We start from the raw sequence: 22,687 nt of genomic DNA on the forward strand, positions 1-22,687 counted from the left end.
TATAGTGTCTCCCATAGTATTACTATTTTATCTGTGTCTTGTCTGTCAGGCTGCCAGTTCTCTCTGTTGTGTCGGCGGGGAGGGGAGGGGAGGGGAGGGGAGGGGGGGACGGATCAAACCGCTGTGCCCTTGTGTGTCCGAGAGATTCTGTCGTGCGTGTGTGACTAATCTGAGTTGTTGCGTTGCGTTGCGTTGTGTTGCGTTGTGTTGTTGCGTTGCGTCATTGTCTGGCTGTCACTTCTTTATACGCTCAGATTTAAGGATTTTCAGCCCGCCGTCCAGAAGTCTCTTGGCTTGTCAATCTGTGCTTGTTTTGGCGGGGTCTGTCTGTGTGTGCGCGTGAGTGTCTACAGGTTGTGTGTGCACACATGTCTGCGTGCGGAGTATGCGCGCATGCACGTTACACTGTATGTGTGCACGTGTGTATTTTGTCTTCTTAACTTCTTATCTCCATATTTAAACTTTTTGTGGGTTTTTTTGCGTAAATAAACGCCCTGCTTGATCACACTATACGGCGTCACACGAAGCGTCAACAGTTGCAGATCCACACGCTCGAAAAGGTTCGAGCTTTTCGATCTGCTATTTTTGCTCGTTTTTCGACATTCTGACAAGTAACAGTTTTGGACATATGAGGTTCCACCCCGACAGAGACGATTTGTATAAACGTGTGTGTGTGTGTGTGTGTGTGTGTGTGTGCGTGTGTGCCTGTGTGCCTGTGGTGTCCGTCTGTGCACGCGCCTGCCTGCGAGCGTGTGTGTGCTCGTGCACGTGTCAGCGTGCGGTTGATGGAGCTGGCCTTGCGGGCGGTCATCACAGTCTGTGGCCGTGTGAATGTCAGCCGCCTCGCACAGTGCACAGCTGCACAGTGCATCTCGTTACCGAGAGGAGACCGTGAGGAGAGGAGAGAGAGAGAGAGAGATGGAAGAGAGGGAGAGATGACATGATAGGAGAGAGATATGTTAGGTGAGACAGTGAGACATTAGGGCTAAAAGGGATGAACGGTGCATTTATCCAAGGCGCTTTACAGAGATTGTGCATCACATTCACCCATTCATATATACACCGATGGCGGCGGAAACCATGCAAGGCACCGACCTGCGCATTGGGAGCAATTAGGGGTTCAGCGTCTTGCTCAAGGACAGTGACTCGAACTGGCAACCTTACACGGTTACCATCCAGCCACTCATAGCGCTCATAGCATTTAGAAAAATGCGGCACAAATCTTTGAACATATATCTTCAGAGCGAACGTTTTTTAACTCAAATCTTTGCTTCTGGGAGGAGGTTGCTCGAACAACATATTTTCAGATGGGGGGGGGGGTTGGTGGCCAATCACATATCTTTTTTTGGCGTTCTTGACATTGGCAATATTGACAATATTGAGCACCACTGATGCAGAAAAACATCTTTCAGAAAACTGTCAGAATTTAGAAGACATTGTTTTCATTTCGACGTCAGGTCTAAATGGGTTTAACCCATTCTGAACGGGAACCCATTTTGGTGTTGGCATCATGTTATGCTTTAGCTATTGAAAAATAGCAGATCTACAAGCTCGTAGCGCGCCACCGAGTGGCGCGCTACGAGCTTGTAGATCTGCTATTTTGAAAAATCGAAGAACGACTGACATTTTTTTAGAATCTGATCTCAGGTCAGAATGGGTTAATCAGACCAGTGTGTGTCCAGTGGAAACCTCGTATGAATCTGATCCCAGGTCAGAATGGGTTAAAGCCCTATATACCCTGAGCCATTCCACACACAAGCAAAGCGTGTTGGGGCGGGTCATGGGATTGAGGCAGAGAAGAAATTGTAGTCGTGACTCCTTATCGGTGTGTTGGACGGTCGAAGGGAGAGACGGAGCCAGCGCTGCTCTGGCTGGTCGGAGGATCCATGGTTTTAATCAGTTTGCAGGGTTCAGTTTGCGTACAGCATGTCTGGGGCTGCTGACAGTCGAAGCGTTATGCGGGTCTGACACACAGAGACAACCAAACCATTTCTTCTGATCAAAGATCAAATGAAATCCCTAAAAGAAACAACAAAACATATTGCTCCTGTTAACTCAAATCTTAGCTCTTGTTGTGTTTTTGTTTCTTCCTTTTTTTTTTACTTTCAGCTACCGTCTGTCTTTCATGACTTTTCATAACAATTTTCCATCCAATTTCAACCTTGTCTTTTATCTCGATCTCGTATATGCGGAGTTCATCTAAAGCAAACAAGCGGTTTGACTGAGTGTTTAGTTGGAAAAAAAATATCTCTCAACCCGGCATCTGGTTCGCTTCCCTGTATTCACTTTTATTTTCTTTTGTTCTCTAATTGCCTTTTTTTAGGGAGGTATAGTATTTTAAACATTTGGAATTGGCAATCATATCACATTTTCTTTTTAGTTTTTTGAACAACGCAATGCTCTGACATGACAGCTCTCTCTGGCAAACAGTGAAATCTACACTTTATATGATTTAATTTTGTGTCCCTTGATCACATTCTAGAAATAGTAATTTTGCCCCTTTTTTTTTTGGTGCGAGTTTGCAGTTCAAAAAGTGAATTGAGAAGTGTGGCAGGGTGAAAGATCTTCTTTGCAACGCCGACGATGACGGCTAACGCTGAAAAGGTTGACAGCTCTTAACCCATTCTGACCTGAGATCAGATTCTAAAAAATGTCTGTTTGAAATTGACGGTTTTCTGAAAAAGCCATGTTTCTATGTCAGTCGATTTTTCCAAAATAGCAGACCTACAAGCTCGTAGCGCGCCACTCGGTGGCGCGCTACGAGCTTGTAGATCTGCTATTTTTAAATAGCTAAAGCATAGCGTAATGCTAACGACCAAAAGGGGTTCCCGTACAAAATGGCTTAAAGTCTAATAGAGACGTGCATGAGGCGTCGCTGAAAAGGCGACTTTGAAGAGTCTCTTTAAGACGTGCGTCTCGGAGGGGGTTGTGGGAAGAAGCGAGAGAGAGAGAGAGAGAGAGAGACTATCAGAGACAAAGCAGGGAATCTTGTTTCAACCATGTCTCAGAAGTGGCAGTAACCGCACGCCAAGACATGTGTCTTAATATTGAAACCGTCGGGGTGGAAAACCTCATATGTCAAAAAACACATGCATGCAACGTGTTCAGGATTCAAATTTCCAAAAGCATCAAACGCAGCAGATCTACACCAAGCTCCGAACGTGGGACGCGTTCCGAGCTTCGCGGAGATCGGCGTGCTTTTCATGCTTTTGTTGTGCGACGTGTGTGTGTGTGTGTGTAGTGCGATCAAAGTATGGCGTTATAATTTAACGGAAAGAAAAGAAAACGACAAAAAAAGTTTGATTATATGGAAATAGGAGGTTTCTGCCCGACCTCTGAATACTGCATCGAGGCGTGCCCTCTGGTTGAACCCGGAGCTGTCGACTATACAGTGTGCGTGCGTGCGTGTGTGTGTGCGCCGCATGTCTGAAACAAAAGACCGCTTCCTTTGTGTGCGCGTCAGCCTTCAGCGCGAGGGGAAAAGAGAAATGCTTCTAGGCGAGAAGGAGCACACGCACGCACACACACACACACACACACACACACACACACACAGAGAGAGAGAGAAAGAACCAGACACAGATCGACATGCTGGAACACTCGCCCCTCTGGGCAGGCATGGCTTCCTTGTCCCCGAGCCTGGCCCCTGGCGGTACGCGACGCCTACAGTACATGTATACTGTACAAGTATAAGACGTCAGCGAAAAACGGTATACTCGAGTAAATGTACTCGGTTTTGCTTTCCTCCGCTGCTTCAAAGCACGAGTGCCCGAACTCCAGCTTATATATATAGCTATACTGTATATACTTGTACCGCGTGTCACTTTTGTCACGCGCGGCCGGCGGCGGGGGAGGAGGGGGTGTTGCAACCGACCGACCGACCGCGCGAGAGGGGGTCGCTGAAAGTTGTCACGTCAGGCGCTGCTGTCATGCCTGGAGGCGCATCCAACAACGGGCGGATATGAGCCGTGCGCATTAACTCATTCTGACCTGAGATCAGATTCTAAAAAAAATGTCTTCTACACATCCTGACGGTTTTTTCCATTCTGACCTGAGATCAGATTCTAAAAAAATGTCTTCTACATCCTGACGGTTTTTCCATTCTGACCTGAGATCAGATTCTAAAAAAATGTCTTCTACGTCCTGACGCGGTTTTTCCATTCTGACCTGAGATCAGATTCTAAAAAATTGTCTTATGTCAGTCGCTCTTCGATTTTTCAAAAATAGCCAGACCTACAAGCTCGTAGCGCGCCACTCGGCGGCGCGCTACGAGCTTGTAGATCTGCTATTTTTCAGTAGCTAAAGCATGACGTAATGCTAACACCAAAAGGGGTTCCCGGCCAAAATGCGTTAACTCTTGCATCTTTTTCTGCTGCGAGCTAAAAAAAAACTCCTCACATCCTCCTGAGGCCAGGGTACAATTAACACGTTGCTTCCATTTCACTATCAGACGCAGCACGCGTGCAAAAATTTACAGAAACACACACACACACACACACACACACACACACACACACACTGAACGCACGCACACACACATTATGTGGTTGTGATTGGCTATCTTTGACGTCTGTTGTACACGGAATGGTGCTTTGTCTGTTGCAGCAGCTGAGACAGGGACAGGTTCCATCTCGCGCCACCCTTAACCCCTTATCCCTTATTTCAAATATGGCAAATAATTATTATTTGCCCTTTCACTTATTTGCCATCTTTTTACTATTTTGAAAAACATTTTTTTTTAAATAGTTCAACTATCCGATCTATACATCGAGACATTGTGAGCTTGTAGATCGGCTATTTGAACTATTTTAAACAGTAAAAACATGGAAAATTAGTTTTAGGGATGTAGAAGATATATTTGTTCCAATACATCGAATAATGGAATATGGAAAAGTAATACGTAATATTATCTATTATACTCTCGATACGAAGCAAATATAATCTAAATATTACTTTTTTTTAAAAAGGAGTAATACGTATTACTCTTCCGGAGTAATACGTATGCCCAACTGCAGAGAGAGTGCGGTGTACTGAGGGTGTAATCCGTGCCTCAGTAAACTATAGGATCACAGCTCAACCAACTAGTCAACCAACCAACCAACCTATTATCAGTCTAAATCAGGGGTCTTTCAGCCCAAGGACCCCCTAGCTGAGAGAGAGAGAGGCGAAGCAGAGAGGGACGTGCAGAGAGTGTTCGAGGGGGCAGGGGCTGAAGTCTCCTAAGGGGCCACTTTTGGACAAAAATTGCGAAAATATCATCTATATCTACAAGCTCTCAACGCGTCGCGCTGCATTCTTGCTCTGGAGAAGGCAGTTGTTTCACAGACGGGTAAAAGGGCAGGGGGCTGAATGTCTTATGTGAGCACGTCCCTGACCCCTGACCCCCACTACATATTGCATAGATTGCATCGATAGCTTCAGAGACTTGTTTGACAGACATTATCTTTTCTTATAGTATGAATATGTTGGATTTGCGACCAAATATCAAAATAATATTGAAACGCTGTAGTTCAGGATATAATACCAGTTAATTCTTTATGAACCTATAGCATCTGTCTAAAATAACATTCTCTCCAAATCACTTGATTTACATTGTGGTCAAGAACAAAAAAAACAAGCCTATGAGAGTAACATGTTGACTTATTCATAAAACAATGAATCGATAAATACATGTGGGGAAAACACACAGACCCTCTGAGCATTCCAATTGGAAACAAGTGCTGAATTATCTGGTCTATGCCTCGAGGCAAAGAATACCAGGTCACGTCAGTAGAATTCAAAACACCCTAGCATGCACACACGCACGCACGCACGCACGAACGCACGAACGCACATACGCCAGTGTTGCAGCTTTGGGCTTGTTTTTTGTTAAAGTTATGTAAAGTTTTATAATGCTTCCATATTTTTGTTCTTATTGTTCAACCCAGTGGTTGTCGAGGACGGGAAAATGAATTTGAATTTCCTCTGACCATCTGGACATTATCTTTGCACCAGGGACTCCCCCATACCAGATTTGCGTTGGCAGAATGTTTAAAAAAACATTTACACTGACAGACGCGCGCACACGCCCCACACACACACACGCACACACACACATACGCACGCGAGCAGACACGCATACGCAACACCTTTACAGGTGGCTCACGCATCATGCCCTAAGGCAAAGACACACGCACACATACATACTGTATAGACACACACACAAATACACAGACGTGCGTGCGCACACATACACACACCTTTACAGGTGGTTATATATCAACCATCACTCAGAATACACATGCACACACAAAAATACATACACATGCACTCCAGTGCACAGACGCACACACACAAACACACACAAACAAACACAAACGCACGCACGCACGCACGCACGCACGCACGCACGCACGCACGCACGCACACGCACACACACACACACACACACACACACACACACAGCCATTCAGTTATTTTGTATTAGAACTGTGTATCTACGTGGACATGACCTTTCCATCTCATTTCCATGGCCACTACAGTATATGCATATGCATATGCGATACTAGATAGGAGCTCATACATTATGAGTACACACACACACACACACACACACACACACACACACACACACACACACACGCTCATAAATGCAAACGTGCACTTGCATTCACAAGCACCAGTGGTGCACTGTGGATTCTTTTAACCGGTGGAGCACTACTGCATGTCACACACGCACAATTATTTAGGCCTGTTGATTGGATTCACTTTGCTCAACGGGGATACTTTGTTCTCATAATATGCAGTTTCCTTTGCAGAAATAACTTATTTATAGTTGATGAATCAGATCCAATCCGAACAGCTTGTACATCTGCTATTAATCATGAAAAGTGTGTTATGTTGTAGTAATTTCGCATTTTGTATACATATACATACATATGAAGTTGGGGGGGGGGAGGGGGGCATGAAAACATGGGTTGATTGTGACTCTGGTCTCATAAAACAGACTGGTCTAGAATGGTTCATTTTGGCCCTAAAAAGCATCCAACGTTTTAAGCAGCAAAATCAGCAGCAATACTTATTTTAAAAGAAATGCTTTCCCAGACAGGGAGCAACTGCAGTCTTCTGATCCATTTGTCTTTCACGGAGACCTGTACCGACACACCGCTACAGTTGTTGTCCGGACTGATGGGGATTCATGCAAGGACAAGTTTTTTACTAAATCCTGCTGACCTGACTTTTGTCATTGTAATTGTGTTAATGTGGCTTTTGGCACGCACGCACGCTCTAATGCTTGACTCACTGTGCCCGTAGTACCTGTGTCCGTCAGATAGGTGGGCCGTACCCTGTGCCCGTCAGATAGGTGGGCCGTACCCTGTGCCCGTCAGATGGGTGGGCCGTACCCTGTGCCCGTCAGATGGGTGGGCCATGCCAACGCTTTTGATATTTTCAAGTGTGGGTTATTATTTGTGATGACCTGAATCTCCTGATCCAGAAAAAGGTTGAGAACAGTGTTGTTTTTATGGCAGCAATTTTAGTTTTAGTCATAGTCTCTTGAATAGTTTTCACTTAGTTTTAGTCACATCTTAGTCACCTGGAGTCTAAAATGTTTTAGTCTGCATGACATTTAGTCGACTAAATCTACAGGTGATTTAGTCGACTAAAATGTGTTTTGGCGGGCCTTGATGCCATCGCAATGGCAGATTTTATACTTTATACGATCTACAAGCTCACAACGCGTCGCAGCGTGAGCTTGCTATTTTCAGCATGCAACCATGTGTAAAATGACTCATACCGGATCTCTTGTCCACTATAGTCCCTTTATAACATTTTAGTCTCGTTTTTATTTCATGACGAAATTGTCGATATATTTAGTTTTAGTCATCATAGCTTAGTTTTCATTTAGTTTCCATTTTGTTTTCGTCAGTGAAAAAAGGTAGTCGACGGACATTTTTCGTCTTAGTTTTAGTCGACAAAAACAAGTCGAGAACCACTCGACTGTAGGTACAGGACTCGGACTAACGTCTGCCTATAATGACTCGACAGCCTTCCAGAACAGAATGCCGTTCTTTCTTTCTCAGTAAAAGTGGAAGTGCAGCGTCCCGGCGCCCGGGGGGGACACAGTGGCTCAGTGTGTGTGATTCTCACACCTTTCAGTGTGATGTAAAGCCTCATTCTGTGCCTGCTGCGCTGTCTTGACACTTCAATGTGTTTCTCATGAGATCCCATTGTCCTGCAGTCACTGGGCTGTGTGTGTGTGTGTGTGTGTGTGTGTGTGTGTGTGTGTGTGTGTGTGTGTGTGTGTGTGTGTGTGCGGCGGGCTGCGGCCATTCATGATCCACTCTCAACCATTATTCTATAGACGCAGAAAAACAAGCAAAACTTTGCTTATTGTAAACAGACATGGCAACACTGGCTGTAATTATACACCTGCATCTCTGTACAGAGACACATGCACAGGGACTACACATTTCACGTAAAAAAATGCGGCACAAATCTTTGAATATATTCCATTCTTTCAGAGCGAACGCTTTTCCTATTTCGACGTCAGGCCTAAAATGGGTTCAAACCCACACACCACCAGCATGGATCCATATAGCACGGCGATCAATCCATATTCTTTAATCTTGTAATTTGAAGGTGACTTGAGCACGGATTCATTGAAGCTCTCTCTGTGGGATAGACAGACGGCATTCGGGGGCTTTACTCAAATTCATTTTTAATTAAAGATTGAGTAAGGTAAACACGGCACGCTCGATCCAATCTCCTATCCATTGTTCCGGCGTAACGCGCCCGGGTGTTCTCGTGCGCTCTCAGTGTTTGCAAACTCGCTGATGGTGTGTAATTAACCCATTTTTACCTGAGATCAGATTCAGAAAAGAATGTCTTCCAAATCCTTAGAAGAGTGGTTCTTCGATTTTTTTTTCAAAAACAGCAGACCTACAAGCTCGTAGCGCGCCACTCGGTGCTTGTAGATCTGCTATCTTTCAATAGCTAAAGCGTAACATAATGCTAACGCCAAAAGGGGTTCCCCGCCCAAAATGGGTTAATTCAGTCGCTAAATGCCTCATAAAATGCCGACAAACAGAAGACAGCATGACATTTCAAAATGGACTTAACACATAATGTGGATCAGTGGTTCCCCAAAACTATTGTTTTCCTTCAATTATTATATATTTTTTCCACAGGATTTTCTAAGCTTGTTAGATCAAGTATTATTGAACCGGTGATAATTTTGTATGTAATTATGTATAATGAGTACTTCTGCACACATCAGCATTTAGCTATTCATAGGCAAGAACAATAATGCACATAAAAAATAAAATAGATGCTTCCTCTGGTCAATCATTTTGATCAGCAAAACTTAAATACTTAATGTAATAACTTAAATAACTTAAATACCGTAGCCGAGTGGCGCGCTATACGAGCTTGTAGGTCTGCTATTTTTGAAAAATCGAAGAACGGCCGACATAGAAACATATAGCTTTTTCAGAAAACTGTCATTTTCAAACAGACATTTTTAGAATCTGATCTCAGGTCAAAAAGTGCTTGAGAAAATGGAGTCTGAAATCAGAGCAACCCTTAATTCTGGCTCTATCTGCATATGAACTGAACGTAAACACGTTTGAGTTCAATAAATACTGTAGCACGTATACAAACTAAGTGTTTTCGTGCGGTCAGAAGGGCTGCTAACGATGCATTAATACTTTTCTCTCATCTCAGATCTGAAGAACGTTTGAAGATTCTGAACATTATAACAGCGACCTTTTCAGGATTCAAATTAAAAAAATATAGCAAAAAGTAGCTAATATACACATTGAGGCAGGCTCCAAACGTGTCTCTTCTAGTCGTGTTTCGAGCTTGCAAATCTGCTATACTTTTGAACTGTTTGGATCAAGCAGGGCTTTCATTTACATGGAGTTTCTTCCCGGCAGCAACGGCATGTGGATGCGGCATGCTGTATGTGTGGCTAGACTTAATGGTATGATGGGTTGCGTGCGTGCGTGCGTGCGTGCGCGCGTGCGCAGCACATGCACATGAAACGATCAAACACGTAACGATTAAAATAAGCTGCACTATGCATGCTGACAGCCTATATATGATTATACAATAAATGCTAAAATGCGCAAAAAAAAAGCCCCGGGGCGAGCTCCTTCCCATTGTACTGTAACTACACTGTACAAGAGATCATCAATACTATATAGAGGCAGTAAAAGTATATTACAGGGAAAGTAGCGGGGCGTCATTTCATGCGCCTCGGCATGGCCACAGTATAAGGATCATCAAGTATATACTGTAAGCCAAGAACCTATAACATATACGCGACATTAGTTTGAGTCCTTTTCAAGCGGTGTGCTGACTGACTGGACATCTGTTCTCTGGGGCGGCCCTGCAGAGAAGAGATTTGTGACTGCACGGTACACATGCTGTCATCAGCCCCCCCCCCTCTCCCCCTCCCCCCTCTTCTCCCCCTCTCCCCCTCTCCCCCTCTTCTCCCCCTCTCAGGTAGAAACCTCACAAGTCCCAAACTGTCACTTCTCAGAGAAAATGTTATGCCAGTGGGGTTTTCAACCCTTTTTCCCGTATCAAGGACCATTGTTTATTCTGCATTATTTGAGCCACGGACAGACATTTAGCCTCACAAACTCAATAGAGAATGTTTAGTTATATCATTGGATAACATTTTGTCCACAATTCCATGCTGTATTGACTCTATTGATGTGGTACCATTAGGAGAGACAACAGGCAAACGATTCTTATACATTCTCTAATTGTGTAGACTTCTTGTAAATGAACTAAGTAATGCAGACGTTTTAACAATGATTTAACTCTTGTGAGTGTAAAATGAACCCAAAATGGAGCCGTAAGGGTCCATTTGGTTTAATTTTACACTCTCTAAAAGAAAAATATCTAAAATGGTCAATTTGGTTAGCAACTCTCCGACATTTAGCTGGGGACCACCAGGAACCCCCTCAAGGACCACTGGTTGGTCCCCGGACCACCTGGAACCCCCTCAAGGACCACTGGTTGGTCCCCGGACCACCTGGAACCCCCTCAAGGACCACTGGTTGGTCCCCGGACCACCTGGAACCCCCTCAAGGACCACTGGTTGGTCCCCGGACCACCTGGAACCCCCTCAAGGACCACTGGTTGGTCCCCGGACCACCTGGAACCCCCTCAAGGACCACTGGTTGGTCCCCGGACCACCTGGAACCCCCTCAAGGAGCACTATACAAAAGAACCTAGTGTTTCAGTGGATTCCATTATTCCATTCCGTCTCAACGCAAGTCACGTTTATTTGTATGGCAGCGCATTTTTCAACAACAAGGCAACTCGGTGTGCTTTGAACGAGACGTCAAGCAAAGAAAGCACCATTATACACAAAGGACATTTGAATTTATAAAAAATAAAGAAGAACGGGGCGGAGAAGAGAGAGAGAAACATGTATCTCCCTAATTGAAAACTCCTATGCCTTCAGGATACAGAGCAAACAACGCGAGCTTTTTCTCTACGGTAGTCTACTTTTATTTTGGTTACATTTAAAAAAAAAATTAAGTCACAAATAGCAACAAAAAAATAAACCTCAAAAAACGCTCCGCAAGGTGGTGCTTTGTGAGCTTGTAGATTGGCTATTTTTGCTACTTTTGTGAGACACTCGATACGAGGTTTATCTGGCCGACAGCAATGCGAACGCTACGATGCCTAATTGGGTGAAAAGAAACGCAAGCGAGTGTTTGGGGGTGCAAACGAAGGCCTTTGAGAGGATCGCCTGTGAAGTAAATTTAGCCTCCATTGAGGATGATTTCAAAGCGCTTCTCTCTCTCTTCCTCCCCGTGGTCAGCACCTTGTGAAAGGTCTTTTATCCTGAGCGACTCACAGGGTTTTGAAGTGATTCTGCTAAGGAGAGCCTTTTGTCTGTTTGTTATGACCACGGCTCATCTGAGGTCACACACACATATATATATATATATATATATATATATATATATATACGCAGTTACTTCTATTACTTCCACTCCACTTCACATCTCAGGTCGGAATGATATGGACTTTTACGGCACTACATTTATTTCTCAGCTTTAGTTACTAGTTACAGTATATTAGTTTTTAGATTTGGATTATGATTACACACCTGACGTGCATCACGCGCCACATTTCGGCCATTTGAAGATGAAGCAAATGAGCCACAAGCGGCGTGAGGTTGTCGTGTATTTTATACGACGGCTGAGAGAGGTGTGGTGAAAAGAAAATGAGGTCCGCACGCTGGACTGAGCGCCATATTGTATTCTTTACACCAGAGTGGACGTGGCTTCTTCGACGGACGACGCCATGTCCAGTCAGTGTGCGGACCTTATTTTCTTTGTGTCTCCAAGTGTCTCCAAGACTCCAACCCTCTCAGACATTATAAAATACACTGTGGTGTTACAAACATTAGCAATAATAATATCACCATAAAACTGTTGCCAGCCCTCCCAGTCTCTGTGACAGGGGAATAGGAGGCGCTTGATGTCTTTACACTAGCAAGCGCCCCGGAGCCACACATTCACAGTCCTATAATGAGCGTGGGCGGTGCTTCGATGCAGGGTTTGGAAGGCAATCAAGCGCTCCTCTTCCCCCAGTTCAGCTATATACAGAGCTGCGGGATCAGCTGGGAATGATATAAAGTGATTGAAGGTGTGGACTATCGTGAGATTTACAACGGTAACCAGCCAATCATAATGAAGTATATATATATATATATATATATAAAAAAAAAAATAGCCCATCTACTTGTAACAGAGTATTTCCACATTGCAGTATTAATACTTTTACAAAATGTAAAAGTAAAAAATGTGAGTACTTTTTCCACGACTGCATATAGGCCTATAGCAGTGGTTCTCTACTTGTGGCTATATTATTAAACAAAAATCACACCTGTGTGAAGTGAGGGGCCCTTTACCAACCCTTCATCTTACATCATCGCGATATCGTAACATAACATCATATGCCGATTTGCTCATAGTGACAGACAAAACAAACATTAAACTCACCCTTGTTAATGGTTTTTCTAATGTTTGTCTAGACAAGACAAACATCAAACCTGTATATAGGAGGGGCTAGCACCCCTCAGAAATGAAAAAGAAAGAGAGCGAATATCTGAATTTTGCAACTGGTAGAAATGTATTTCAAACTTGACACCAGACATGTCTTGAATACATACGCAGGACCAAAATAAGCCCCTTAGGACTTTTTGTGCTATTCTTTTAGCATCATTGTATAACAATAATGCTACACATTATTGTTTTACAACACACGCTCACTCTCTCTCTCTCTCACAGGCGTGCGTGACAGAATACTTCAGAGTCGTTGTGGTTTAAATAATGGTCTTCTGTATGAAGCTCATGACCTCGAAACATCAAACCAGCTTCAGAGGGACCAATGACACACACACACACACACACACACACACACACACACACACACACACACGTTGCACACACACACACACACACACTCATATACCACATGATGCACACGCACGCACGCACGCACGCACGCACGCACACACACCCTTAAATGACTTGCATGCATTCCAAGCATAGCTGGCCATTGTTCACCTCCACAAAGACTAACAAACCCCCCCACCCACAGACACACACACACACACACACACACACACACACAGTCACACACACCCGCACGCACACACACACACACAGTCACACACACCCGCACGCACACACGCACACGCACGCACGCACACACACACACACCCGCACGCACACACGCACACGCACGCACGCACACACACACACACACGCACGCACGCACGCACACACACACACACACACACAAGACAATAGTTTTATGATGCTTTCTATCTCTCTCTGTTCGTACCTGTGGTTGTGTGAGGGGGAGGGGTCTGCGGGGGCTGTTATCAGGTGGTCCTCTTGTCCTTGCAGTGGAGGGGGCATCCTTCCTGTGTGTGTGTGTGTGTGTGTATACAAGGCTGCGTTTGATTGTTTAATTGTTTAATTGACGTCTATCTCATAGCCTGCAGCCAACAGACAATCACTTACTGTGCGCCAACACCTCCCTTAAAGACACTTCAATTCGGAGCTGTATTGGCGTGTGTCAAAACATGATAAAACTATCTAATGTAAAACATGGGGATATAGTATGTATACGTACAGTCGGAGGGAGTGCAGCATTGTGCTAAGCAGAGCTATATCATCATACTGCAACGTTACTGTTCATGTTGTTCAAGTTTATTTGAAACAAATTATAGCCGCAATCTGTCAGGATTTTGCGGTCACTTTTGGGACAATTTAACAGCAAAATACTCACCAGACAGACAGACAGACAGACTTGTACTTCTACATCAAAAAACCATTGAATGTTCCTGCGATTAAATCACACGAGGGCAAAACCTGCCCCAGTGGACCTATATAACAAAGTTATACGGGATCTAACATGGACATTTTATTTGGTGAAAGTGGACTTTTGCGCCACATGGATGCTGAGCTGTTCCATATGCCCTCCCTGCTGCGTTCATAGAATTTTGTTTTTGTTTTTTTTACAGCTTTTTATTTTTAATTTAAAAACAACCTGGCGGGTATAGACCGGGGGCAACGCGCACGTTGTGCTATATTAAGCTACACTGCTACAGTGTGCCCTGGCATGCACTCTTCCTCGCACAAGACTTCAAATTCATGTTTTTTGTTTGTTTGTTTTTTACGGAGAGAAGGCTTGGGCTACACATTAAACATTAAATGATATGCCGCGAGGTCTTGGGCCTGCTCTAGTTTAACCCATTCTGACCGGGAACCCATTTTGGTGTTTTAGCATCATGTCGTGCTTTAGCTATTGAAAAATAGCAGATCTACAAGCTCATAGCGCGCCACCGAGTGGCGCGCTACGAGCTTGTAGGTCTGCTATTTTTGAAAAATCGAAGAGTGACTGACATTTTTAGAATCTGATCTCAGGTCAGAATGGGTTTAATCAGACCAGTGTGTGTCCAGTGGAAACCTCGTATGAATCTGATCTCAGGTCAGAATGGGTTAAACAGCAAACATCAAGGAAAACATGGAAATACTGGAAATTATACTTTTTGCCAGTGAGAGAGAGAGAGAGAGAGAGAGAGAGAGAGAGAGAGTCTGCTGACTAACCTTGAAAATAACCATAATAACCATAATAATCCCCAGGGGTCCATTTGTATAAGAAGAGAACTGACGGGGGGCATATACTGTCCTAACCAAATACGTCCTCGAAGGAGACAAATAGTGACAATATTGTGGATCCCACAGGCTCACAATGCGTCTTGCTATTTTCGCTATTTTTAAAATCAAATATATAGTGTATACATGAAAAAAAACCTCAGATTTTGACCAACGTTTTTCACCAAAATAGAGGCATATACCGTGCAGGGTAAATGTGAGTAACATACCGTAGACCTATATATGTTTGATATTATATCAAACAAGCGTTGAAGCGTTTGGTTCATCTGTTGACCTGGCATTCTATAATTAGTAATAATATAGTAGTGTATATTTGTACGTATCTAAATGTTATGATGAATTGAACATGTTGGACCCTATTGTAAACAAGTGTAATGCTTTATGGTGTCGTCCACAGTTAAGAGTCTTGTATTGAGTTGTGCTTGAATTGTACTGTAATTCTCCGAACTGTTAATACATTCTTCAATCAATCAATCAATTTAATGATTGATTGGATACCTTATTGGTCAGAAATGTAAACGGCACGTTGTACAGTAAAACATTAAGGCTAAAGGATAACACAGAAAAGGTCCTGGGGACTTGTTTCCATTCTGGTCCTATGATGTATAGGTCCCTTACAGTACATAATGTATTTATCTTGCTTACTGTAAATCGCTCTGGATTAACCCATTTTGACCTGAGATCAGATTCTAAAAATGTCTTCTACATCCTGACAGTTTTCTGAAAAAGCCATGTTTCTGTGGCAGTCGTTCTTCGATTTTTCAGCAGACCTACAAGCTCGTATAGCGCGACACTCGGCTATTTTTCAACAGCTAAAGTATGACATGATACTAACACCCAAAAGAAGTTGAGAGTGTCTGCTAAATGCCTAAACTGTAAAAATTCAAGTCCAAATTTCCCAAAAGAAAATGTATGCATTCAATTCAACTGACCAGAAAGCAGGGATAAAATAAAACATATCCCCGGCACCGACCATAACAAAATGAATGGCCATGAGGAAATAACATATCAAAAGTGTGGAGGCATGCAAAAACCATGATTCCATCTTCTGACAAATGGAGCACAGTGATAATAGCCAGGGGTGCACGATTATGAAAATATGACCGATATCCGATATTATGCAGAGGACCACAATGGAAACAAGCCCAGGGGCTTGGCCCAAAGCATGTTAATAAAGCATTCAAACAATCAATAAATGGCATATTTGACTTTTGATTTATATTGAACTCATTTTTACATTTTTTATTTTTACTTTATTATTATTATTATTATGGCCGATATACAATTTACAATTTAGGCATTTAGCAGACGCTCTTAATCCAGAGCGACTTACATTAAGCAAGAACAAAAGCATGGGGAATACATCACATAAAAACATTTATCATGAAACATGCGTAAGCTAAGAAAGTAACAGTGGAATATCTATAATGAAACTATACATATAAGCTATACATCTATACTACTATGATATACATTATGTACTATGACATGCTATGACTACATACAATGCACTTATGCTGTTTACATAACATGCTATAAGTCTGTATCAAATGCTATCTAAGTCTACAGAATTGCTATCTAAGGTATGGCATTGTTATGGCCGATATGGCATTGTTATGGCCGATATGGCATTGTTATGGCCGATATGGCATTGTTATGGCCGATATGGCATTATTATGGCCGATATGGCATTGTTATGGTCGATATGGCATTGTTATGGCCGATATGGCATTGTTATGGCCGATATGGCCGATTCCAATCATGCTACGGATTATATCGTGCCTCCCTAATACTAGCATGTTCTGACCGGTCCCCCTGTGTTGTTGTGTCCAGGTGGAAACAAGCTGAAGGGACAACAGTTCCGCCTGGACTGGGCCTGGATCTCCCTGGAGAGAGAGTACTACGTGGTGGACGAGGGGGACAAGTTCCTGGAGGTGGTCCTCCGGAGGCGGGGCTACCTGGGAGAGACCTCCTTCATAGGTACTGTCCGTCTGTCTGTCTGCCTGCCTGCCTGCCTGCCTGCCTGCCTGCCTGCCTGCCTGCCTGCCTGCCTGCCTGCCTGTCTGTCTGTCTGTATGTCTGTCTGTCTGTCTGTCTCCTCAAAAATCAACTATATGTTCGAAAACCGCTGCAGAGTGAAAGTGATTAAGTGTGTCGGTGTTTTTTTTTTATAAATATTGAACCAGTGAAAAGGATTAACAGCAGCCTGACTAAACTCCTTTTCTCCTCCGTTTCCGTTTGTGTGTGTGTGTGTTAACCTATGGGTGTGACTATGAGTACCAGTAGGGGCAAAAGTGGCGCTGTTGTGCCAGAAACAGAGAGAGAGAGAGAGAGTGCTGCACTGTTGCCTGCTAATGAGAGAGAGAGAGAGAGGGGGGGGGGAGGGGAGAGGGGAGTTGCACCACTCAGTTCACACAGGTGTGATTTTTTTTTAACATACAAAGGATTCTTGCCCGACATCAACGATATGACAGGAATAGAGTATAGACTCTTCAAGCGCTTCAAGGACACTCAATTCAATTCAATTCAATTCAATTCAATTCAATTCAATTCAAAGGGCTTTATTGGCATGAGAAAACATACGTTTACATTGCCAAAGCAGAAAGAACAACACAACAACACAGCGATACAACTCACTCACTACTAGCTTGTATGGAGTGTGACGTCGTCGTTCCTCTAAAGTTCTTGACTGTGAGTTCAAACACAGTCCTTTGCTATATATATATATGCCATATACCGTACTGTAATTACAGTAATTACTTTATAGCAGTGCGACGGCAGTGTCACCGCGGAATAGAAGTGATCTTCAAAGCCCGACGCGCCGAGTGTTTACCACGAGCTCAAGTGTGTGTGTGTGTGTGTTTACTCTGTCCTGATAGTACCTTTCCTTTACACCAGTGATTCCTCAAAGTGGGGTCCGGGGACCCCCCAGGGGTCCTTGGGGGCAGTTCCAGGGGGGGGGGGGTGTCCCCCAGCTAAATAGATAGATCTTTATTTGTCATTGCAACGTGTACAACGAAATTAAAAGTGCCAACCAATCAGTGCATTATATCACAAGACAGTAACATACTGTATACAAGCTAAAACAAAACACACGTGACTTCTTGTTATTGCACGACCCCAGCAGCACTAAATGCACAAACATGTAATTTCATCTGTTATCGCACAACAAACCCTTATTGTACTTTAAGATAGCAGATAAAATTTTTAAAAAAAGTGTCGCAGCAACAGATCATTTTTTAGCAGCATTGAGTGCAACTATACCGCTGTGGGATAGAAGCTGTTACTGAATCTGTTGGTCTCTGTGCCGTCTGCCTGATGGCAACAGTTCAAACAGTGAGTGAGCGGGGTGGGAAGTGTCTTTCAAAATGTTCAGAGATTTTTTTTATGACAGCGGTCCCTGTGTAGTTCTTCCAGTGTGGGGAGAGGGGCAGCCAACGATCTTCTGTGCTGTAAATGAATGAGTTTGGAACCAAATGGGCACCTTGTTGTGGGTCTATAACTCTTGAAGGTGTACAAATGGAACCAAACTGTTCCAATTTATTAACTCCGAGTATACGCTGTCGGAGTTAAATTAACATTGATTTTTTTTACAATACAAAGTGGGGGTCTCTCAGAGATAGAAATGCCACTAAATGGGGGTCCGTAGACTAATAATGCATATCAAACTGAGGGCGCTTGGAATTAACCCATTCTGAACGGGAACCCGTTTTGGTGTTAGCATCATGTTATGCTTTAGCTTTTGAAAAATAGCAGATCTACAAGCTTACGAGCTTGTAGGTCTGCTATTTTTGAAAAATCGAAGAACGACTGACATTTTTAGAATCTGATCTCAGGTCAGAATGGGATAAAATGGTTGAGAATCACTGCCAGAGCCGTAAAAAAAGAATGCCCACAGTTTGGTGTGTATATATATATATATGCATGCTTTCCACCAGACAGACCTTCCTATACAGACTGGAGGTGGAATGAAGCCCGAATGGGAGATCTGTCGCTTTTGAAGGCGTTAATCACTTGAGAGGCGACCCGCTGATCTACCACGCTACTGACACTGATTTGATTGTGTGGGTGTGTGTGTGTGTGTGTGTGTGTGTGTGAGTGTGCGTGTGCGTGTGTGTGTGTGTGTGTGTGCGTGTGCGACTGTGCGTGTGCGCGTGTGCGTGTGTGCGTGCGTGCGTGCGTGCGCGAGTGCGTGCGCGACTGTGTGTGTGCGACTGTGCGTGTCCTCATGGGAGGACTTTAAGAGTGTCTCAGGGGGACACATAAAAGCCTCCTTCCCAGACTCTCTTCTCTACACACACACACACACACACACACACACACACACACACACACACACACACGCTGCTGACACACGTGCATGTTCATACCACATAATAATCCCACATAGTATTATTATAGAAAGAAACTCTCCAGCATCTGAAAGGAAATGAGATGAATGTGGAAGGCTGGGGTGGAAAATAGCCGATCTACAAGCACGGCCGTGTACTCACGACCCTGCACGTTTGGTCTGCTGCGACGCAGAACAAACAACGGGTCCATTTGGTTCGATTTTGTACACTCTCAGGGTTCAATTAACATTGATTTTACAATATAAATTGGGTGGTCCCAGAGATTAATGCCATTAAATGAGTGTCAAAGTTGCTCCTTTACACCTGACAGGGGGGGAGTTTCCCTGGTTGGACGTATAGTGCGTGGAAAGGAACACGTTATTCCAACCAGTTCCTTTCCCCTCCATCAGGCGCCCCGGCTGGCCAGGGGGAGGCAGTTTAGAGACCAGGATTACTGCATGTTTTTTGTGAGGGTATACCTACCCTAGGGGATGTCTTTTCTAATGTGGGGTCCGCGGGGCTAATTAGTGTCAATTTGGGGGTCCTTGACATGAAAGAGTTTGGGAGCCACTGCTGTAGTGGATATACATACATAAGTTTAAGCTCCAAAACCTGAGCATATGGGAACGGCAGCTGTGTGCATTTACCTATCGGCACTTCTCACTAAATGCTATAGCGCTGTGCGCCTCTGCCTCAACCTCGCTCCATGTTTTATGTAAATATTTGGAATTAATGGATCGTTGTACAGTAGTGTAGTTTTCGCTGATTAAATATGCTTCTCCAACTGTATACCGACAGACAGTAAGCCTACTGTATATGTGGTGGAAAAAGTACTGGCAAAAGTATCAATACTTCAATATAGACATTCTCTGTTCACAAGTAAGTCTGGAATGTAAAACTGTGCTTGGGTAAAAGTACTCTTTCACGAACAGTCTGTTCTCTTTTTTTTCCCCTTCTTCTTTTTTTCAATTCTAGTGTTGTTTATGACTTCCAGCTGACTATAGATAGATATAGCTTTATTAGACAGACTATATTTAACCCATTTTGGGGCGGGAACCCCTTTTGGCGTTAGCATCATGCTACGCTTTAGCTATTGAAAAATAGCAGATCTACAAGCTCGTAGCGCGCCACCGAGTGGCTACGAGCTTGTATAGGTCTGCTATTTTTGAAAAATCGAAGAACGACTGACATAGAAACTTTTTCAGAAAACTGTCAGGATGTAGAAGAACATTTGTGTAGAATCTGATCTCAGGTCAGAATGGGATATAATTATGACAACATTTGATGCCATTGCCAACACTCTTCTGTCCTTCCATGTGCCGTCCATCTCCTCCTGTCTGGTCCCTCCCCATGCCGCCCATGGCACCATCTTCACACGCTCTGCTCTGTCTCTGTCTGTCTGTTCTCCTCTTCTGACACAACCATCACACCCAGCAGCATGCAGCCCCCACCTGGGCTCCCTCGCCGTACCATATTATCACCTGTCTATGTCTGTCTGTTTGTCTGTCTGTCTGTCTGTCTGTCTGTCTGTCTGTCTGTCTGTCTGTCTGTCTGTCTGTCTGTCTGTCTGTCTGTCTGTCTGTCTGTCTTCAGGCTCATACATACAGCACTCCAAGTTTTTTGGTGATAGGTTATCACCGTTTTAGGTGATAGCTTATCACCTAAAACAACGGCGATAAGAGTTGAGGCCCATCATATTACTCGCGGTGATGTCCTTAAGGATTGACCCCACCTCCCTGTGGTTTACCCAACTTCTAGACCAATCAGTGAACGGGGGGTGAAAAGACTTGTCTGATATATAGTAAAAACAGAGAGATGCAGGTCTGTGTCCGCGGTGATAAGCTGATCATCACCGCGACTGACGTAATGGTGTAGTTTTTCAACCCTTTAAAAAAACGCGGTGATAAGCTATATATCACCAAAAACTGGAGTATGTATGAGCCTTGAGCCTTTCCCTGTCTTCCCTCCCTCCCTCCCTCCCTCCCTCCCTCCTCTCTCATCCTCGATAAGAGGTCACCTGTCAGAGGACAGGAGATTTAATATCATATTTTTAGGGGTCAGAGCCCCGAAGGGCTGAAAGCGTATTGCTTTTGTCTTCATTGCCGCGGCGGAGCGAATTCCCCCGAGAAGGCAATTGGAACAGACATGACATTATCGCCAGTGATGATGGCGCGGCACAACAACCAACGCTATTTGTTGTGCGAGTCGTGTCCATAAAGTAAAGGTCAAAGGCTTTGAAAAGTCTTAACGTTTTTTTCTCCGATTCTCACTGAATCCTTTTAAGATGGAGTGCCACCATTTTTGTATTTTTTTTTCTCCAGTTTTTCATGTGCCTATGAGGTGACAGTACTTCATTAGACACCCTGGAGTCGCTTTTTATGCGCAATGGTTTATTCACTTTGTATTTAGGGTTTCTTCCTGGAGGCTGAACCCTTGACAGTCAAACGGGCCAATGAAATGAACAATAAAATAGTGACGTCACACTATCAGCCCCTCCCCTAACCCCTCCCCCTTTATCATACAACTACAGCTGTGGGTGCGGCTTCAGTTCAGGTGGATCACCACCCATCACCACCCACCAGGCAAACCAGGCATACTTAATGAACTGGTGGGCGTGCCCACATAAAAGCATGATTTGAACAAATACTGTACACTTTTTGGAAAAAGTTCTTCCTCCTTATATTACAATGATACCTTGATGATCATGTTTTAGGGTGGAAAGAAATCGTGGCACTCCATCTTTAATGAAAATGAAGGCACTAGCAACTAACAACAAGTACCAGAAGAAAAAGGAAAATAGTTTATTTTATATACCGTGGATTATGTAACTGATGGCATCACACCACACCAATATATCAGTCTAGTCAAAGCATTTTCCTGCTTTGACAAAAAAAAAGCATAGGCGGCAACTAAACTATATATAGTTTAGTTATGCTTTTATGTGAGATGTTGCTCGCGGTTAGGATGCGCCTGCAAATATCCCGTCGTCTTCTCTCTTCTGCGTCTAGAGTTATGAGTTGTACTGTACTGTACTGTACTGTACTGTACTGTATAGTTCCAGCCCCGGGGTTTCCTCAACTCAGGTTAACCCATTTAGACCTGAGGACGATTCTATACAAATTGGAATGTCTTCTATAAATCCTGACATGTATTCTGAAA

The 22,687-nt window shown here is 43.8% G+C and overlaps 2 protein-coding genes across 2 annotated transcripts in view; one reads left to right on the top strand and one right to left on the bottom strand.

Annotated features, from left to right (window-relative positions):
* The window catches only part of LOC308327279 (uncharacterized protein), a 551,554-nt gene that overhangs the window by 77,259 nt on the left and 451,608 nt on the right, over positions 1-22,687 (bottom strand). The window lies entirely within an intron of this gene.
* Positions 1-22,687, top strand: part of LOC308327501 (FRAS1-related extracellular matrix protein 2-like) — a gene marked incomplete at its 3' end in the record, with an annotated part of 149,269 nt that overhangs the window by 34,743 nt on the left and 91,839 nt on the right. Inside the window, exon 5 of the mRNA XM_080781023.1 lies at positions 17,031-17,177. Coding sequence (XP_080637149.1) covers positions 17,031-17,177 — 147 coding nt within the window. The remainder of the gene's footprint in view (positions 1-17,030; positions 17,178-22,687) is intronic.

This window comes from Protomyctophum bolini, assembly GCF_963924005.1.
Source record: "Protomyctophum bolini genome assembly, chromosome: 13".
NCBI classification, from domain to species: Eukaryota; Metazoa; Chordata; class Actinopteri; order Myctophiformes; family Myctophidae; genus Protomyctophum; species Protomyctophum bolini.